At 39.0% G+C, this 20080-nt stretch overlaps 1 protein-coding gene and 1 non-coding gene across 2 annotated transcripts in view; both read left to right on the top strand.

Moving 5' to 3' along the window:
* Positions 1 to 2868: 2868 nt before the first annotated feature.
* Positions 2869 to 2940, top strand: trnaa-ugc (transfer RNA alanine (anticodon UGC)). Its single transcript has one exon. It is a non-coding gene; the product is annotated as a tRNA-Ala (tRNA).
* A 466-nt stretch (positions 2941 to 3406) lies between these two features.
* The window catches only part of ift172 (intraflagellar transport 172), a 54356-nt gene continuing 37682 nt past the window's right edge, over positions 3407 to 20080 (top strand). Inside the window, exons 1-17 of the mRNA XM_085371972.1 lie at positions 3407 to 3507; positions 4102 to 4245; positions 4762 to 4874; positions 4969 to 5008; positions 5878 to 5943; positions 6395 to 6474; positions 6855 to 6942; positions 8174 to 8388; positions 8476 to 8599; positions 8893 to 8988; positions 9838 to 9999; positions 10478 to 10531; positions 10761 to 10864; positions 11801 to 11886; positions 13420 to 13532; positions 18338 to 18505; positions 19787 to 19923. Of these exons, the coding sequence (XP_085228098.1) occupies positions 3469 to 3507; positions 4102 to 4245; positions 4762 to 4874; positions 4969 to 5008; positions 5878 to 5943; positions 6395 to 6474; positions 6855 to 6942; positions 8174 to 8388; positions 8476 to 8599; positions 8893 to 8988; positions 9838 to 9999; positions 10478 to 10531; positions 10761 to 10864; positions 11801 to 11886; positions 13420 to 13532; positions 18338 to 18505; positions 19787 to 19923 (1829 nt within the window). The 5' untranslated portion in view covers positions 3407 to 3468. The remainder of the gene's footprint in view (positions 3508 to 4101; positions 4246 to 4761; positions 4875 to 4968; positions 5009 to 5877; positions 5944 to 6394; positions 6475 to 6854; positions 6943 to 8173; positions 8389 to 8475; positions 8600 to 8892; positions 8989 to 9837; positions 10000 to 10477; positions 10532 to 10760; positions 10865 to 11800; positions 11887 to 13419; positions 13533 to 18337; positions 18506 to 19786; positions 19924 to 20080) is intronic.

Below are 20080 nucleotides of genomic sequence, written 5' to 3'. Positions count from 1 at the left end.
AATGTCAGGTTAGGAAAATTACATTAAAATAACATCTTGATGCATTCTCAATCATCCAGGAAAGTAAATCTTCAAAAGTTGATTCTGTTCATCTGGACGCAGCGTTTTGTGGGAGAAACGTTTCGTCACTCATCCAAGTGACTTCTTCAGTCTCAGCTGACTGCAGGTTTCCCCAAATCTTATAAACAGTAAATTTGTATAATGACTGAAACAGTCACAGAAGCGTCCGTAAGAGATTACAGGACCTCAGCAACAGGACCACTCTCAGCAACGACCAAGTGTGTTTGCTTTTGGAGCTGTGTCTTCATTCCACCTACTTCACATACAAGGGTCAGTTCTACAGGCAGAAACACAGGTGTGCCATGGGCTCCCCAGTTTCACCCATCATTGCTAATTTGTACATGGAAGAAGTGGAAAAGATGGCTTTGCTATCCTACCCTGGAACACCACCAAGCCATTGGTTCAGATATGTGGATGACACCTGGGTGAAAATCAAATCTCAGGACGTACTACATTTCATGGATCACATTAACTCGGTGGACCGACACATCAAATTCACCAGGGAGGATATGAAAAGGGGCAGGTTAGCCTTCTTAGACTGTGAGATTTCCATCAGGAATGGGGGACATCTAAAAGCTGACGTGTACCGTAAACCTACACATACGGATCAGTATCTAAGGTTTGCCTCTCATCATCCACTGGAGCACAAACTGGGTGTCATTAGGACGCTACAACACAGAGCAAACACCATCCCCACAGACACAGCGGCCAGGGAGGCAGAAGAACGGCACATCAAGAAGGCCCTGAGTAAATGTGGTTATCCCAGCTGGACTTCTGTCAAAGCGGGAAAGGCACCTAAAGAAAGCTCCAGCTAATCCAGGAGAGAAGGACAACCACTGCCCAAGCAAAAACCTGTAGTGATCCCATATGTGTCAAGAGTATCAGAGCAGTTGAGACGCATTTTTTCTAAACACCAGGTCTCTGTGGCTTTTAAACCCCAAAACACGCTGCGTCAAAAATTGGTCCACCCCAAGGATCGGGTCCCCCGACACAAACAGAGTAACATAGTGTACGCTGTTAAGTACCAGAAGGATTGCCAGGATTTATACATCGGGGAAACCAAACAACCTCTGGCGAAGCGGACGGCACAACACAGAAGAGCTACCTCGTCAGGCCAGGACTCTGCAGTCTATTTACACCTACAGGCCAGTGGACACTCTTTCAATGATGAGGATGTACACATCCTGGACAGAGAGGAACGCTGGTTTGAGCGCGGAGTCCAGGAGGCCATTTACGTGAAAAGGGAAAGACCATCTCTGAATCGAGGAGGGGGCCTAAGGGTACATCTTTCGCCATCTTACAATGCTGTGATTGCAGCCATTCCCCAACTCTCTGTGAATGGTACTCATGGCCATTGATCTGTGGTCTTTGATCAATGGGTTTTGGTCAGTGGTTGTTGATCAACAGTCATGAGAATTTGCATAATTATGATTAAGGAACGGACCTCCCAGCCCATTGTTCCCTCGGTGGGCTGGTTTCAGTCATTATGCAAATTTACTGTTTATAAGATTTGGAGAACCCTGCAGTCAGCTGAGACTGAAGAAGTCACTTGGATGAGTGACGAAACGTTTCTCCCACAAAACGCTACGTCCAGATGAACAGAATCAACTTTTAGTAGAATTTGAGACTAGGCTGTTTGCAATATTTTTCCCAAGTTAGATTTATTAAATAATAATTTAAATAAATAAACCCCATAAATTACACTAACACTTATCATTACTGACATACCCACATTGTCCAACATTCGTTCGTGCCCTGTTTAGTTTGCTGGGATCTGATCGCCCAAACACCAGAGAACTTTCAACTTTAAAAAATGTTACAAAAAATATTAATGAAAAAAATTATATCTCTATGCCTTAAAAAGAACATGATTTAGGAAAATGTAGGCACTATTATTGTACGGTATTTACCTTACAATATAAGTGTTAGTGTTTCTATTAACCTAATGAAAGGTTTTTGCCTCAATACAAAATTGACACAATTACTGTGGAATTTGGAGAAGTATGGGATAAGAAGAAGGTGTTTGAAAAGTTTTTATACTTTAACTTAATAATTTCAATAGTTGGTTCCAATGCCAAGTATTCAGAGTATATAAATTCTTATCTTTAGAAGTCAACAAAATGCATATTGTCATGAAAATAAGTAAATTGTTTACATGAATCAAAAATTTAGAGTAACTTTGTTTTAGAGCCAATATGCATCCTACATTTTAGTAAACAATTTACATGTGTTTGTCTCTGATTTTGTGTGACATAAAAATTGGCAACATCTCGTCATACACTTGAGGGTTTCGCTGATTTCCGGTACACCTTGGTACACTTTGGAAAATTAACACTTCCACGTGACCTCTACGTCACCACGCTAGAGGGGCGTATCTGCAGCGGCAATTTAACATTTTGTTCTGTGCACAGGAAAAAACGTTCTTATAACTCTTACAATTTTGATATTGACGTAAAATGTGTGATGTGTATTCACCATTTAAATGGCTAATAATATATAGAGATTATGAAAAGTAAAAGATAAATCTTAAGTGATGTTAACAGCAAATTTCACAAGTGCGCAATCTGGCAGGCTGAGTTTGTGGGGGCTACAATCCAGACTTATTCATAAATTTACATTTATTTAACTTTAATATTTTTATTCAACGGTTTGGTATGCCTGAAGAAAGTTTAAGCAATGTACATAATATATGAGGAATTGAAATTGTCTTTTAAACAAGTATGATATAGCGAAGAAACAGTTAGCAAGTGTGGGTATAGTGCAGATGTATGCGAATAAATATACTACATTCGCGGCTCCTATGCGGAAGGGGATGTAGCTCAGTGGTAGAGCGCATGCTTTGCATGTATGAGGCCCCGGGTTCAATCCCCGGCATCTCCATATTTTTTCTTTTCTTTTTTGGGGGAAATTTCCTCAAAACTTTTTAATCTTAGTCTAAAATGTGACTATTTAAATATCACATCTAAACTGAACTCTTCCCTTACTAAACGTGGACATGTTTTAGCTCCGGGAATTCTGTCATTTGACGGCTGATATATAATGACGGAAATCGTAGCATCTTTAGAGAGTAAACAGAATAAACGGATAGAAATCACATAATCGAAGCAGTTCTGTTCACGGCCTGTGGCGTAACCTGGAACGACTCTACCGGGTTAAAATTGTTTTAATTATTTAATGGCATCCTTTTGCAGAAACAAAAGCGCGAGAGCTGGCAAACTGTCCGAGAACATTCACATTTCCTATTGTTATGAACGCACCGCAAGTCCCGCCCCAGCGGTAACTAAGGAGATCACAGTTAGTTTACTTCCAACCTCCTCTGCGCTAGCTCTGGCTCGCTAGCAAAATGACCAAAATCTGAGGAATATTCCAGCAGTAATAATACCATTCTGTGTACGAGCTTCCCTCAGAATGCAACTGAAGTATATCAAGACACTTTTAACCTCCCGGGTAAGTTGACGAGTGAGCTAACGGTAAGTAGTGCTAGGAAGCCAGCGCGAGTTAGCTAACAATAACTGGTTCTGGAAGCCAGATAATAATGTTTATACTAGAAAGCTGAAACTGCGCACCAGTTTCGTGATATATTTATTTATTTATTGCATGAATTTGATTTTACTGACCCACGCTGAACTGTCATTGAAAGCGGATTTTTGCACTAGCCAGGCTTGCTAGCACATAAACGCTGCGTTTATGATTAATACATGGCCAAAAGTCTGCACGTGCTAAATGGATTTTAAAACACCTAAATCTATCGTGTCTGATCAAATTTAACATCTATCTGTCGCTCATAAGGAAGAGTATCTCTACTGGAAAAAATAGACAACAATTAGGCAGACAGTTAAAGCATGATTTTATAGAAAGACTGAAATCAGGGCCAAACACAAGATAAAACAGAGAGAAACACTGATTTTCATTTAGAGTAGAAGCATAAAGACACGTGTAACAGATACACAATCATTAGAAGGATTTTAAAAGAGGACATCATATAAGAGCAAGTCTATAAAACAAGTGCTTTAGGACTGATTTGTTTACCTGCTTTGACAGGAGTTTGCTGCCAAAGTTACCTGCATGGCATGGGCACCAAACAACATCAAGTTCGCTGTTTGCACTGTGGACAGGGTGGTGTTGCTGTATGATGAGCATGGAGAGAGCAGGGACAAGTTCTCCACAAAACCTGTGGACGCCAAGGTGAGACAAATCCCGTTGTCCTTTGAGCTGCATGTGTGTATGAAAGGAGGTGCTGTATATAATGTAAAGAAATTATGATGAATTACTTGCCATTAACCAAATGTGTCGCTGGAATCATAGACTGTATATAAAAGATGGGTGTAGCCATTGTGACAACACCCATTTATTTTGAACTCTGTGCTTGTATTTGTAGCCTACACCAAGTGGCTTTGTAAAATCTATATTAAATGCAACTGGGTATCTATCCAGCAAACATATCCTCTTGGGGCCCATGTGAGGCCACTGTGGAGAAACCCACACTGTTGACAGCCCACTGTGGGCTGAAATGTAGGGCACATCTTGGCCCTACACTGTGGGGCCTCCCTGTGTGTTTGCCCAAGCAGGTCCTACAGTTTTACCACGCGGGGCCCCCATGACAGATTTCTATAGGCCAGGAGCATTGTGGGTTTGTTGGTGTGTTATTATGTTATAGTGCTTTTCTATAATAATAATTACTGATATGTATTATTTTCTCAGTATGGAAAGCAGAGCTATGTTGTAAATGACATGGCCTTCTCACCAGATTCCACGAAAATTGCCATCGGCCAATCCGACAATATCATCTTTGTCTACAGAATCGGAGAGGACTGGTAATTACCTCTGCTTAGTTCCATTTTTCTCAATAGTTTACATTTTGGTACAATTCGAAGCAGAAGTTTTAATCGGTTTTCTCGTCTCTCCTAGGGGGGACAAGAAAGTCATCTGCAATAAATTTATTCAGACGGTAAGAAAACGTGATTTAATGCATTGTTATTGCCTTGAGGAGCACGCTAAAAGTGGCAGTGACTATGCTTTTTGTCAAAACTTTTTGTCAAAACTTGAAACTTTTCTTTCCATAAAAGGAATCTATTAAACTCATTTTCAGCATATGGTTTTATACTTTTGCACAGTGTAGCTTTGCTTAGTTTAAAGTTCAGACTAATCATCATTTAGTCCACCTGTCTCAGATAATCTCACCTCTGAAGCAAGTAGTTTTAGTTCCTCTCTTTATGCCAGCTGTGTTTAATTGGCTGCTGCATGCAAACAAAAGGTTTGAAGGGCATGTCGATGGAGTCTCTGTGCTGTTGAATCTGAGAGTTAATAGTAATCTAAAGCCTGAGTTTTTGGCTCACAGGGATTATTTGCACACACACTGTGGTCATTTTATTTTTTCAAACTTTGAACATGTTTAATATGAGCACCTACTACGATCTACTACTACATAAAACAAAGACATGGATAACAAATGAGGACTGATTAAAATATTTTATTATAAATCATTTAGACATATAAAATTAAAAAATGATCAGATATGTTCTGTTTTCTACGCATGTGTATAATTGTAGTAGACTAATAGTTGTGTTCTTTAAATTTTTGTGATATTTTAGTTCCACGTGGTCTGATTCGGTTGTGAAACCTTTTTGTTTGTAGAGTTCAAAGTGAATACACTTTGCAGGGCTTAGCTGTTGATGAATCTATTCTGGTATTAGTTTTTAATTGGGTTATAAGTTTTGTTTTCCTTATAAACATGACATTACATTTTTCAGCTGTCTTTCAACTTTGTGTCATCACCTGCAACAACATGGTTGTGTTATTTTCTTATCTTTATTGCAGAGTGCTGTGACATGCCTTCTTTGGCCTGCAGAGAATGCTATTGTCTACGGATTAGTTGAAGGCAAGGTATGTCTTGGATATTTCACGTTTTTTTTTTAATATTAAGTAAAAGTATCAGGAATTATATATGGGTGTAGTAGAATAACAGTTGTATCCTTTAGATTTTTGTAGACATTTTAGTTCCACATGGTCTGATTTCTTTGTCAAAGCTTTTTTCTGTAGAGTTCAAAAACTGTCAGAATCATAAATAATTCATTTAGAAATGTACCCATACATACAAATACAAAGATGTTAGTAAAAAGAAATATATGCATCAGTGAATTTATAGAACATAATTTAGATGCATTAAAACCTCTTGGGAAAAATCTGTATTACTTCATCTTTATGCAGTAAATGTGAAATATTTTCACAGCCTTTTCCAGTTGGGATGTTAAGTCTTTGTATTCCTCTCTAAATCCAACCGCAGTGTACTTGGATATTTTAAGGATATTTTAAGTTCTCTGATGTTTTTTTACAGATTCGGCTTGCCAACACTCAGACAAACAAATCTTCAACCATCTACGCCACAGAATCCTGGGTTGTCTCACTGGCATCAAAGTGAGTGCTTAAAATATCTTTACACACACACACACACACACACACACACACACACACACACACACACACACACACACACACACACACATATATGTATTGAGTCTGAAGATGAGCTGATAAACTTGAAAATAGGAACTACTGTGCAGAAACTGCTTTTATGATTAGGATTTCTTTGTATAAATACCATAAAATCAAAATCAAAAAGATTTTTTTTCTTTTTACCAAAAAGTTGTACAAGGGTCCCAGCGTGAAGTGTGGGCTGACCTTATTAAAGTTATGAGCTATTTCCCATGTGTATAGCTTGTGAAATAATTGTCTGCTTTGCTGCATTTGTTCTGCGGGCACTGCGTGTCATTTTTAAGATCTCTGCTCTGTGTCAGTGTCTCTGGTAAAGGGATCATATCGGGCCATGCTGATGGGACAGTTGTGCGGTACTTCTTTGATGATGAAGGCTCAGGGGAATCACAGGTACAATTCACCTACAGGAGCTGTTTTTTCACACATGAAATCCAGAAAATGTTGGGAAATCAGGTTAAGACATTGTACAAAGTTGTTCTTTTCACTGATGGAAATGATCATTTTCAGACGCATTCTCACTATAGGAAAAATTCTGCTTTGTCATGAGCAGAAGCAGGAGTCACACAGAATGAATTAAAAAACAGGCCTTTAAGGAGTGGTTAAAAAAAAAGAACAGAAAACAAAAAACAAGAACATCAAGTCTTTAAGTGAATGAAACAGAAAAAACACAGAGCATAATGAGGCAAACTGGGAAACACCCAAGAAAAGGAGAAATACAGGATAATCTATGCACACGCATCAACCCTAGGCACAAGTGGAAACAGTCAAACACGTGAACTAATGAGCGTGGGGCAAATAATTCCCCTTTCTCATTTCCCAAATTGCACATCATCAACACCTCTGCTCACGTCTTAGTCCCATCTAAGATGCGTGCAACAAGCATTTAAATAATCTTGGTCCGTATATTCCAGCTGTGTGTCACACCTCTTTTATACACTTAAGATGAAAACACTTCCCTGAAGGATACACCTGTGTATCCTCCAGCAATTCCAACAAGCCTCCTCTGTTATCCTCTGTTCTCTAGATGCATTTTGGGAATTGAGAGATTTTGCAGCATGGTAAACATCAGACTGAATTTCAGGTCACCGACTGGTGGAAGCAGAAGAAGAGGAGGCACAAATAAGAGACTCCTGATGATGAAGGAGGGAAAGAAGCAAAAGAAGAAAGAAAAAAACTAAAACTAAGTAAAACAGGAAGTAGCTAAAAGAAAAAAACAAACAGAGAAAGTACCAGGAAGACTTAAAAGAATAAACCTGCTGACAGACACAGATATAACAAGAACCATGGCACGTTTAGTCTAGTATTGCCTGCATACAGCACACAGGAGGCAGGAAACAGGATGACCACTTACATGCTTTAAATTTACCAGACTATTACCTGCACTGTTCTCGTATTGATGCAATCAGACGTCACACAGAGTGTGTATTAATGAGCTGGAGGGTTAGAAAAGATTTAATTTTTAATGTGACTGCACCTCCAGCATGTCTGGAAAAGTTCAGGTCTTCAGTGCATGAGTGAACACAGCTACAGATTGTTTGCCTTCATGCATTTTTTATTCCTATTTTAAAAGTTCTACACCATTCAACACATATCTTCTCACACATTTGTTTACTTGCCACAGGGTAAGCTTCTGACACACTTGTGCCCACCCTACGCTCTAGCCTGGGGTGCAAACAGCATCATGGTGGGGGGCTGTGACAAGAAGGTGGTGGCCTACAGCAGAGAGGGACACATCCTGCAGACCTTCGACTACAGCCGCGACCGAACAGAGAAGGAGTTCACCGTGGCTGTCGCCAGCCCCAGTGGGGAATCTGTGGTGTTTGGCAGCTTTGACCGGTCGGTGTGTGGCAGCTTTACAGTTAAAGTGAAAGTTTATCATGATGTTTCTGCTAAGTTTGTTTTTCCTTTGTGATGTTTGTCCAGGTTGCGGGTGTTTAATTGGGCTCCGAGGAGAGGAATGTGGGATGAAGCCAAACCTAAAGAAATTTCCAACCTCTACACAATCACCAGCTTGGCCTGGAAGAAAGACGGATCACGCCTCTGCGCTGTAAATACTTGATCTAACGCATTCTGTGACTGTCTGCTTAAATAAAGGTTAAAAAAACGTTATTTTAACCTGCAGTGTGACTTTAAGTTCAACATTGTGTTAAGATGCCTTTTGGTGTCCATTTTTTTCACCAACTCTTGACTCCAACAGCCTATGATGACTCTGAAAGCATGTATGTTCTACAATAACTATTATTTCTGTGCTGCTACCATCTGAAAATGACCAAAAAAAAACAGATTAGAAAATGTAAATTGCGTTTTTTAGGTGTTTAATTGTTGATTGTGTCTCAACAGGGAACACTGTGTGGGGGAGTGGAGCTGTTTGACTGCTGCCTGCGAAGAACCATCTACAAGAACAAGTATGAAGTGACCTACGTTGGCCTGAGCCAGGTAGGAACAGCCAGGCAACAAGAAAATCATCAGTGCTGAACCACAGTGTTTGTAATTTCACTAAATTAGACAAACAGACAACCAAATAGGCAATTTCAGACGTCTCTTTGCTCTCCTTCTTCTGCTAATTAACAGACGATGTGAAAACAGCCCCGTTGATTTTGTGAGAGCAGTAATGCAGACTTAATGAATTCAGGTGCAACAAGCAGCCCTGTATGATTAAGAAAGAGATGAGCTCCGAAAACAATCATCCAGCCTTTTTGTTTATCTGATTTTCTTCTTAATTGACAAATTAAATGTAGCAGAAAATTATGTTTACAGTAGTCTGGAAAAAAAGCCATGCTGGAAATACACATCTTGTTTGTTTTTCATTATTTTTAAGCCATCAAACATTAATATATCTGCCTTTTTTTATTATTTCCCATAGATAATTTGTTGTTGTTTATAATGTTACCCTTAGAAAATAGGGAAAAACAACACTAATTGCTAATTCTAAGAAAATATCTTTAAAAAAAAAAGCCATGTTTTTAATTTAATATTTTTATTTTTATAGGAATAAGCATGAGTCTGTGCCGCACACCACATTACTTGTAGGCCACACTAATTTGCAAAAGCAAAGTAGTAATTAAAACTATACAATAAATACACACATTATGAACACACACAAGAAGGAGTCTCTTGCGATTAACTTTGCTGCTTGGAATGACCACCACACTGAACTGACTGTCGTTTTAACAGGATTAACAGGTTGAAAGTATCAAATATCAGTGTGTGTGAATCGATTGTTACTGGATTTCAAAACCGTAAGTAAAGATGGAATATGTTTTGTTTTGTTTCTTTTAATTCTAGGTGATAGTAAAGAACCTCTCCACAGGAACTCGGGTTGTCCTGAAGTCCTATTACGGTTATGAGATAGAAGAAGTGAAGATCATGGGGAAAGATCGCTACCTGATGGCTCACACATCAGATACTCTCCTGCTGGGAGATCTCCTGACAAATAAATTAAGCGAGGTTGGACCTCAAGTATTATACCATAAAAGAATATACCATAAAACAAAGAAGTAACAGGAGTGGTACTCTTGGAAGGGAATAATATAGGAGAAGGGAAACATTGTGACCAAAAATTCAGGTGAAGGCTTTGAAGTTAGGTCTCTGCATTTAATAAAAGGTCTTTTAGTTCAATGGGCTAGAGAGACCCAACATTTATAGGCGTGCAACCCCATGCTAGAGAATATGCAAGCTGACATGCTGTTACATTTTTTTGGTCATAAACTGTCAATTTTTGTTCTCTGTCACATATACTTAACAACTAAACATGAGTAATCAGTTAATCACATCATTATGGCGCAATAAGAGTGTGTGGTTCACAAACATTAATGTCAGATTCTCACAGTAAATGCGTTCTTCACACTGTGTAATTGTGTTATGTTCGCAGTATTGTTGTAATATTTGTATTACAGTTAATTTTGCTTTCTCTGTCCTCTCCCAGGTGCCTTGGACTGGCTCTGGGGGAAATGAAAAGTTCTTCTTTGAAAATGAAACAGTGAGTACACACTAACCATTTAGACAGTGTGCAAATTGTTTTTGTTTTCTTATTAAAAAAAACCCCCAAACCACATTTAGAGGCTTGCCAAGGAGCACAAAGGCCTAGTGTTTAGTAAATATAATTATCTCGGCGAAGGAGGTTATATATCAGGTCCTGTCATGTTGTCCATAAAAGTACATTCTTCACTCTGCTGTATTCACAGCCCTGTTCTTGTTTCTGTTTTCAGGTGTGCATGATATTTAATGCCGGGGAGTTGAGCTTGGTGGAGTACAGCAGCAACGAGATTCTGGGATCAGTTCGCACGGAATTTATGAACCCCCACCTCATCAGGTTGGCTCCGTTCCTCATAATTATGCAGAAGCAGTCTGTTGAGTAACACTCGAGCACCTCAACCGGTTTGTTTGGTTCTAAGGAACAGATGTGAAACAGTCCCACGCATGCAGTATTAGTGATCTGCTGATGGGGGTTGCAACTGTATAATTCTGATTAAAAGTCACACTAGGAGAAATTTCAGGCGATTACAAACATTTATGTCACCGTGCCCTGCAACAAAAACGATTCAGCAGCAGTGTCACGAGCACATCTTTCATCATCCATTTACAAAATTGTCCAAAAATTGATTTATGGTAATAGCCTGAACCTGCAATGAATGATAGTTTTGCATATTGGCAATGAAATCAATATCTCACTTCCAAACAGGAATATTTTGGATTATTCAAACATGCATTATCTTTTTGAATACAGCATTTGTAATATACTGAAAAACTAAAGAGAAATCCAAATTTTTTTCCTGTCTTGAACAATTAAAAAAATGACAAATTTATATACATAAGGTACAAACAGAGACACAAACATTAACCCTGATGCGTTCTCATAAGTGCTTTCAGCCATGACCATTAGATGGCGGTATTGAGTTTTGGAGAAATCCTCTGCATCATTACAGTAAGGAGTCCGCAGGAGTCAGTGAGGCTAAACCAACTAGTCAGCACACATCTATGTTAATGTATTCAGAGCTGTCAGAAGTGTCAGCGCTGTCAGCCTTTCTGTGACTGATGGCTGTCGGATACTCTGGCTGCTGCTCGCCTCCGGCTGGACACTGCAGCATGACAAATTCATGACCAGGTTCATCCTGGGATTTAACATAATGAAGAGCAGCTGAAGCCAGTTACGCTGCACTAATGCTGGGTTATTACTTGATAAAACCATATCTCGCTGAATGCAGTCATGTCATTTAAACCAAGTGTGTGTGTGTGTGTGTGTGTCTAGTGTCCGACTAAATGAGAGGAAGCAGAAAGGAGTTGAAGACAACAAGAAGCTCGCTTATCTGATTGACATAAAGACTATTGCTATTGGTAAGAAAAAAACTCTGTGTGTGTGTGTGTGTGAGAGAGAGAGAAAGTGAGACTGTAATTGTGTCTATTCAAAATGTGACTGTCCAGGTTCAGAAAAGGATTTAACACTCAGGGTGCTTTTGCAGTAGGCATAGTCCCTCCCCACTCCCCCAATGACCTGAGCTCACGCTGCGCTCAGTGACTGAACACACCCCAGTTAGTCTCAGCATGTTAGCTCCTCCCCCTTGTGCTCGCTGTCTGTCTCTTTCAAAAGCACACACGGCTTCATGCGTTTGTGGCTTAATTGGACCATTTTTGTGAGCTATGGCAGGCTGTTCTCTCACATTCCTTTTTATATTTATTAATTATTTACCACAGAGATTTTAATGGAGGCTGTCGTTGAGGAAGTATTGGAATACTGTGCTTGAGTCTTTCAGTGGCCAGGTCGCAGTTAAAGAAACTTTGGGTGTCAGATGTGCTCAGCATGGTACAGATTGCATATTGTGAGTACACCCTTAGTTGTAATAGTTAAACATAAAGGTAATTCATGTTCTCATAAATTAATTACATTTTCCCATGAAATAATCATTATTTGTCTTTGGCCCACACCTTGAAGGCTTTTGGTTTGTACTGAAAACATAAAACATCCTCAAGAAAGTTTTATCTTATAAATGTGCTTATAAAAGTGTTTTAGGCTAATATTATGTAAACAGGACGAAACAGTAGATTTTTCGGGGACTATTCTAAGCAGCGGGTGAATATATTATGGAGGCCTACTAGACAGCATGGTGTATGATGGGCTGACTAAAAATGAAGTTATAAGGCCATGTTCTTCATAATGAAAGTCTGCCTCTGGTCATTGAGGGGAGCATATAACATATATTAATAGCATTTATAAATAAGACATTAAAGTCATACTTGTTAATTGGATCTAGATTATTGCTTTTGACATTTTCAGTCATATTGTACATATATTATGCGCAAAAGTAAATGTCTCCCCAGAGCTACGCAGAGGAGGGTGTTACGGGTAACAGCAGGTTGCAGAGACTCTTCACAAGAGGAAAGCAAACAGGCATAAATGAAATCATTATGTAACTGAACTTCACTTTACTGAGGCCCATACACAGGTACCTGTGCCTCAAAGAGGATAATTCCACCTTTTTGTTCCAAATACAACTCAGTGAAAACTGGTAGTATTTGACCAAGTCATAGCATATAGGAACTCAGCCAGCCCATATGATTACTTACCATAATATTAAACTCCTAAAGTAATATACCTATAATAACTGCAGTATAAAGTCAGTTAGCTCTGTGTGGACAATAACCCCCATTTTAATTAAAAAGACTGTATAGGCCTCACATCAGCACACTAATATCAGCTGGATCCCAAAGAAGGTACATTTTGAGAGCAGAGAAACAGCTCAGGCTCTGCCTGATAGAATTATGGAAAATTATAAAAGAACTAGCTGATTTGTGATCTTGAATAAAAGGCCAGCGTTAGCTAGACACTGGCAGTCTGACTCAGTTAATCTGTCGGTTTATTTCTCCCCTCAGTGGACTTGGCCGGAGGCTACAATCTGGGAACCATCAGCCACGACTCCAAGATTGACTGGCTGGAGCTCAATGAAACCGGGTGCAAACTGCTGTTCAGGGACAAGAAGCTGCGGGTAAGAATAAAACCTCGGCACAATGAGATAGAGACCCAGAGGCAAAAAGAGAGCGAGGGGGCAAATGATAGACAGTGTGATGAGGAAAGTAGAAAAGGCTGTCAATGCTAGGGGCATTTCTTTAGTTATGGCCATGTCCATCATCCAAAACAGGCGCTGTGGCTCTGTTTTGAACCATTTTGGTCATCCAGCCTTTCTGACTGACAGTCAAGATAAATGTGAAACCGTCTTTGCCACCAGGGGGTGCCATAAATTAACCATGAAAGGCATGAAATGTTAGCTATAGGGTTTAAATCAGAGGTTACCAACTTTTCTTTTTTTGGCTTTTGATCCCTTTAAATGACACGGTTCCCACTTGTCCCGCTGTTTTTGAGTCCCAAAGGAGTAAGATTAATCAACAAAAGAATAAAACAATAAGACTAGAGGAAAATTGGAAAGTGCTTTCTGGTGTAGCGTGAACATTTAATCTGCTTTTATAACGATGTTTAATGTCTGGGAAAGATTATATTGTATTAAGAAATTCACAAGTTGAGCTCTAATTGGTACAGATATGTTCCAGGGAAGGCAGACATCTCTATATAGATCGTACTGTATATAATAATCTGGATGGAGTAAAAGCAAACTAGGCCTTTAAATGTTAATTCTTCATGACGTTGAACTGTCCCTATTTAAAAGCCTTTTTTTTTTTTGCACAAAACTAATTTTTTTTCCTTTAGTTACGTCTTATGTCATATAAGTGGGAAAACATTAATTTTGCTGTCATAGACCCCATTTAAAAAACAGTATTCATTTTCCTCTGGTTATATGTAAGAGGTTGCTGAGATTCACAGAGGCCTTGTGTGGAGGATGAGAGCAGCAGCGAGATGCTGTCAGTTGTTGCCTCGGGGTAAAAAAAAAGTTTGATGTTTAAGCCTTGGGGCAAAGACAAGGAGAACTCAGGTAATTGAGAATCCCTCTGTGGAGTCTAACTTTTTCCTCCAGTGTGACTTGCTGTGACACATAATTCAGTTTTACAAATCTAGTGTACAAGTTTCCTTTTAGTATATGCAAAATCAACTTTAGCGAAAGAGATTGTAAAATATTTATGACCATCAATGACTTGAAGAAGAAGTAGAAGAATAGAAAAGTTTGACGGTAATTAGTGCCAGAAAAAAATCTCTGCAATCACTGAAAAACTTTGTGGCTCGTGTGCAGATTTTTTTTTCAGTGAAATGTTTTTTATGCCCAGGTTTACTGTAAATGTTAATTCATCTGATCTGCAGTGGTTATTAACTTTTACCTTTATTACAGCACTAATGGTGGTTTCCCAACTGCAATTCCGTATACTCCACAATCTGGGAGAAATTTCATTTTCCCATTTTTTTTTTCAACAGTAAAGAGTCATAAAATGTTTCTTTAATTGCTCCTTGCTTTCAGATGACCTTATCAACAGGCTGCTTGTCCTCATTGCATTTTAAAGTTGGCAAGCTGAGCACCCGGGTGAGACTATAGACAAAGCATTATTAAAATTAGTGATGGTGGGTGTGGGGAGGGCATTAAGGAAGCTGATTACATCAGCGGGCGGTCTGACATACTCACACATGCACATTAAGTGCTGCGGGAGTCTCTGTAGCTTATAGAATCTACATTCTCATCAAGTGCACAGTGGAACAGATTATTGCAGTGGGAGTTTTCACGTGGAGCTGCTGGATGTTAATCAACTTTGTTCAAGCCAAATGAGTTTAACTATGCTAATGTAAACCTCAACCTACAAGAACAGGTTGCTAGCAAAATGTTTCCTATCGAATCTTTACTTTAAGTGTTCTGCTGTCATATATCGAAAACCTAAAATGTTAATCCAGAGATGGTACAGCGGCAACAAATTATACTATAAAGGATGTAAGTAATAATAAAGCCATAAAGTGTATGTGGAATGTCAAACATGGTTACATTTTCAAAGAAAGAAGGGAGTGGGCCAAGTGTTTAGGCTTTAGGCTAGACTGCTCTAAATGCAGGCACACAGAGCTGGGGTACCCTTCTACCTGCTTTTCAAACATTTTGGTTTCCAGTAGCAGCCAATTAGAACAAGGGTGGTCTAAAAGGAAGATGAAAAGGAAAATGCAATCTAATCTATCACATTTTCTCATGCATAGCATGATATTTTAGGTAGTATATTTCAAAAGAAAGAATTAAAAAGCATGGTGGCATGGTAGATAGCGCTGTTGCCTCACAGCAAGGTCCTGAGTTCAGCTCCACCATCAGGCTTGGGTCTTGCTGTCAGTAGTTGGCATGTTCCCCCCATGTTTGCTTGGGTTTTCTGTACTCTGTACTCTGGCTTCCTCCCACAGTCCAAAGACATGCAGTTAGTGGGGTTACATTAATTGGTAACTCTAATTTGCCCTAGGGCTGCTCGATTATGGCAAAAATGATAATCACGATTATTTTCACTGAAATTGAGATCACGATTATTTGACGATATTTATTTAACCCTTTAAGACCTACTATAGAACCAAGTCCACCAGAGCTTATATTATTTTTTTTACATGCTGTAGTGCCATTTGTGGGAGCATTTCAAGTTGCTATACATCAATACAACTGTTATAGCCCATATTTTAATAATATGTATGCATTAAGTCCATAGTAATTACATAAATTGCAAAAAAGTGCAATAAACTACAAAAAAAATTGAAAATCGCTTTTGTTTTGTTTACATATATTTCTACTTGGAGAAATTTAAGAGGTTTATCCCTCAAAACTTTAAATACAATAAAGTTGCAAAAAATAGTTTACAACAACAGGAAATTTATTTTGAGTGTCTTCATAGTTTTATTTTGGAGATACAGCAATTTTTATATACTGCAGGAAAAACAAAAAACAATCCTATGATGCAAATTTGCAAAGAAAACAGCATGTGCATCATTTCACTGTGGGAAGTGTTACGAACAGCTGATAGGAACGGCGAAGCGTGTTTCTGGAATATTATGTTTTTGTTCCTGCAAGCGCTTTTTATGCAATTTTTGCAAAGCTATATGTGGAAGGAAATCGTGACCGAGGACAAGCTGATGGCATAAGATGTAAGTGCAACTCCTCCGGTTTCATATGCAAAACAAATTATTGCGCTAGCTTACGCGGTTCAGGTTCTACAGGGATTTAAAAATAGTTACGCAAAACGGAGCGTGCTGCTCTGACCGGCTTTAAAGGGTTAACAATGACTTTAAAAAATAATATAAAATGGTGTGCAACACCACTGAAGTTTTTTTTTTTTAAACTCTCTTTTCAACCAACGGCAGTCACTCTCCAAATAACTTCTGCTTAGCTTTCCGAGCTTCCCTCGGGTCCTCTTAATCAGCGGTCTCCAACCTTTTTTGCGCCACGGACCGGTTTATGCCCGACAATATTTTCACGGACCGGCCTTTAAGGTGTCGCGGATAAATGAGGGAGGGGCTAATAATCGGCTCAGTCATTTTTAATGATCGTTGAAAGCCCAGATCGTAATCGTGATTAAAATTCGATTAATTGAGCAGCCCTAATTTGCCCATAGGTGTAAATGGTTGTTTGTCTCTGTGTGTTAGCCCTGTGGCACATTGGCGACCTGTCCAGGGTGTACCCTGCCTCTCGCCCTAGACAAGAATAAGTGGGAGAGAACAGATGGATGGAATAAAAAGAAGTAAAACCTGTTGTGTAAACCAGTGGGTTTTAAACAAGACTATTAAGATGCGTTTGAAGTGCATACTTTCAGCTTTAATTTAAGGAGTTTTTACAAACATTTTTAGGACGGTTGACAATGACCTAATGTGCCAAAAGGTCCAACAAATTATGGACCTAACACTAGAAGATGCATAAGGCCTATTTTTGTACTGTGGACAAGGAGAAACAACTCTTTCACTTTTAAGGTCTCCTACCTAAAGGTAACAAACTTCACCAACCAGGTTTTCTATAGATCGAAGAATAACCACATTATATCTTCAAATGCACCCCAAAATCCAAGTACTAGTTACATATTTTTGCCACAACAAAGAAAACATAAAGGCTTGGCTTATTCCAGAGACTGGCTATAAAGAGGATGTCACAACCAAGAGTCAGTGTACCTACAGAAGTTCAAGAATTAAAATAAAATAAGGTATGGAGACATGGCCAAAGGAAACAAACAGGTGGAAGGAGTGTGGGTCTGCTGTGCAGTGGGCCTGGAACTTACATTCCTGAGCTAATGAGGTTATAAGTAAACTAAACCAACAAATGCAGGTGCAAAAAATAAATCAATGATTCAAATAAAATAAATCTAAATAAATTCAACTTAGCCTGACTTTAAGTGGTGATCCATGATGGTAAAATGCTAAATGCTAAATGGCCTGTATTTGTATAGCGCTTTACTTAGTCCCTTTACACTACATTCAGTCATTCACCCATTCACACACTGATGATGATGCTCTGAATACTCTTGAAATGACTATTTTAAAGATAGCAAAAGATAATCTGGTGCAAAGTACTGTCGGCATAAACTTCCTATGAAACATTTAAATTATACAGTATATAATAAAAATATAATATTATTGTGGATACAAATGAGCTTTGATGGACTGTAAAGTGGTTTTGTTACCTTTGTATAGAACCTATTTTTTTATTTTATGCGAAGATAAACCAGATTAACTCTCTGGACTCTATATTTACGAACTTTAAATTTAATGGTCACAGCTGGAATTGGAGAAATCCATTCTTATGTACAGTGACACTTGCTGGACTTTGCCTTTACTGTTGGACTTGAAACCATTTCCTGATGATGAAAATAGGAATTTCTATATCTTTCTATCTTTCTCTGTCCTCTGCAGCTCCATCTGTACGACATACAGTCTGGCGTGAAGACCACATTGCTGAGTTTCTGCTCTTACGTCCAGTGGGTGCCTGGCAGCGATGTGGTGGTCTCCCAAAACCGGGGAAACCTCTGCATCTGGTACAGCATTGACAGCCCAGAGACCGTCACCATGTTCCCCGTCAAGGTGAGCTTTTGTTTTCTTTGTAAGTGTGATTTAAGTATGGTCGGCATCGTTAACTGGAGGCTCTGCATCTGCCCTGGTCGGCTTGTTTTGATAAACCTTTTTATTTTTAATATCTCCACAGTGTTTATACTGAAGCTGCATGTTTTTGTATTTTTACTGTTCTCAAGCCTTTTTGTGTTGCTGGCAAAGCCTTAACAGAGAACCAGCTTTTTGTGCCGCTGTCCTGAGGCAGTTAGTCGCCCCTGGTGTGCGCAGGGTTTTGAAAGTTGCTTGCGTTAACACTTGCTGCTGTTCTCATTAATAACAAAAACCATCGCAGCAGCCTCTTGTGTGGCTGATTTATGTTTTTGCAAAGTGCACTGAGCTTTGTGCAAGACATTTTTATTTTGTAGACAATAGCAGAGGGTAGTAATGGACAAAGAATTGCTGCTGTTATGAGCTGGTCATAATTCCTTTAAAAGTATTTGATTTCATAGTGTTTAGTGGAAATCCTCATTAATAATCACCATATTATTGGGTACCAAAGTGCCTTGAGATGACTGTAGTTGTGAAGGGGTGCAGTATAACTAAAACTGGCTTAAAATAAATTGAATTTTGAAATTTAATATTTCTGATATACTTTGCTACTCAGCAGCTATCTTGGTGATACATCCAGCCATATATGTGGAACGTTATTTTGATGCCTTTATCTAATAATATGTGAAAAACAAAAGCGTAAAACTTCTGAAGAGCCAAACTGGGAAACATACGCCCATCATGTTTGTTCCAAGGCCAATCTGTGTGCACTTCTGTTCTCCACGTACTTGTGAAACTTTTCTTTACGCACTCTGGTTTCTAGAAAAAAACCCTGCTTTGCTAATGCTGCATATATTGGCTGAGAACACTCTCCAAAAAGAAAGACATTCTTATCTTGTTAAATAAAGGTTTAACAAAAACTTTCATTATAATTATGCAAGTATATTTAAGTGTACTCATTGTTTTTCTTGGCTAAAAGCATCCATAATGTGAATTTGGAGGGTGCAAGTTGATTATGGTGGTCGACTGGACTGACCCACTAATGAAGCTGTGATGTTGTAAACCTGTGTCCATGCATACTGCAGAATTGCAGAATATAAAAACCTGACAAAATGTATTTTTATAAGTAAAAGCTTCATCGATTAAGCATTTTCTGGCTTAAACTGTCTAATAAATGCAGTAGCACGAAAAACACGTTTTCCACTTTATTAACACAGCGCGGAGGTTTCATACCTATGCATAATATGTATCTCCTTTCGTTGTCAGGGAGACATTGTGGATCTCAAAAGAGCCGATGGCAAGACGGATGTGATTGTGACAGAGGGCGTCAACATGGTGACATACACACTCGACGAAGGCCTCATTGAGTTTGGTACGGCTGTTGATGATGGAGATTATAACAGGTGAGTACAGCCCACTAAATAAAACCATACAGCCTATCAAAATGACGATGCAGCGTGAACATCCGTCCGTCCTTCCTTGCACCCGTCACTTTTCTGGGTCAGAGGCGCAGTGACAGTAGGCTGAGCAGAACAGGCCAGATGTCCTTTTATCCAGCAG

This window comes from Diplotaxodon limnothrissa, linkage group LG15 (assembly GCF_057381915.1).
Source record: "Diplotaxodon limnothrissa isolate DT_005_m linkage group LG15, D_limnothrissa_male_GT1.1, whole genome shotgun sequence".
Lineage (NCBI taxonomy): Eukaryota > Metazoa > Chordata > Actinopteri > Cichliformes > Cichlidae > Diplotaxodon > Diplotaxodon limnothrissa.
Note: the sequence above shows the minus strand (reverse complement) of the source record. Positions and strands in the feature narration are given on the sequence as shown.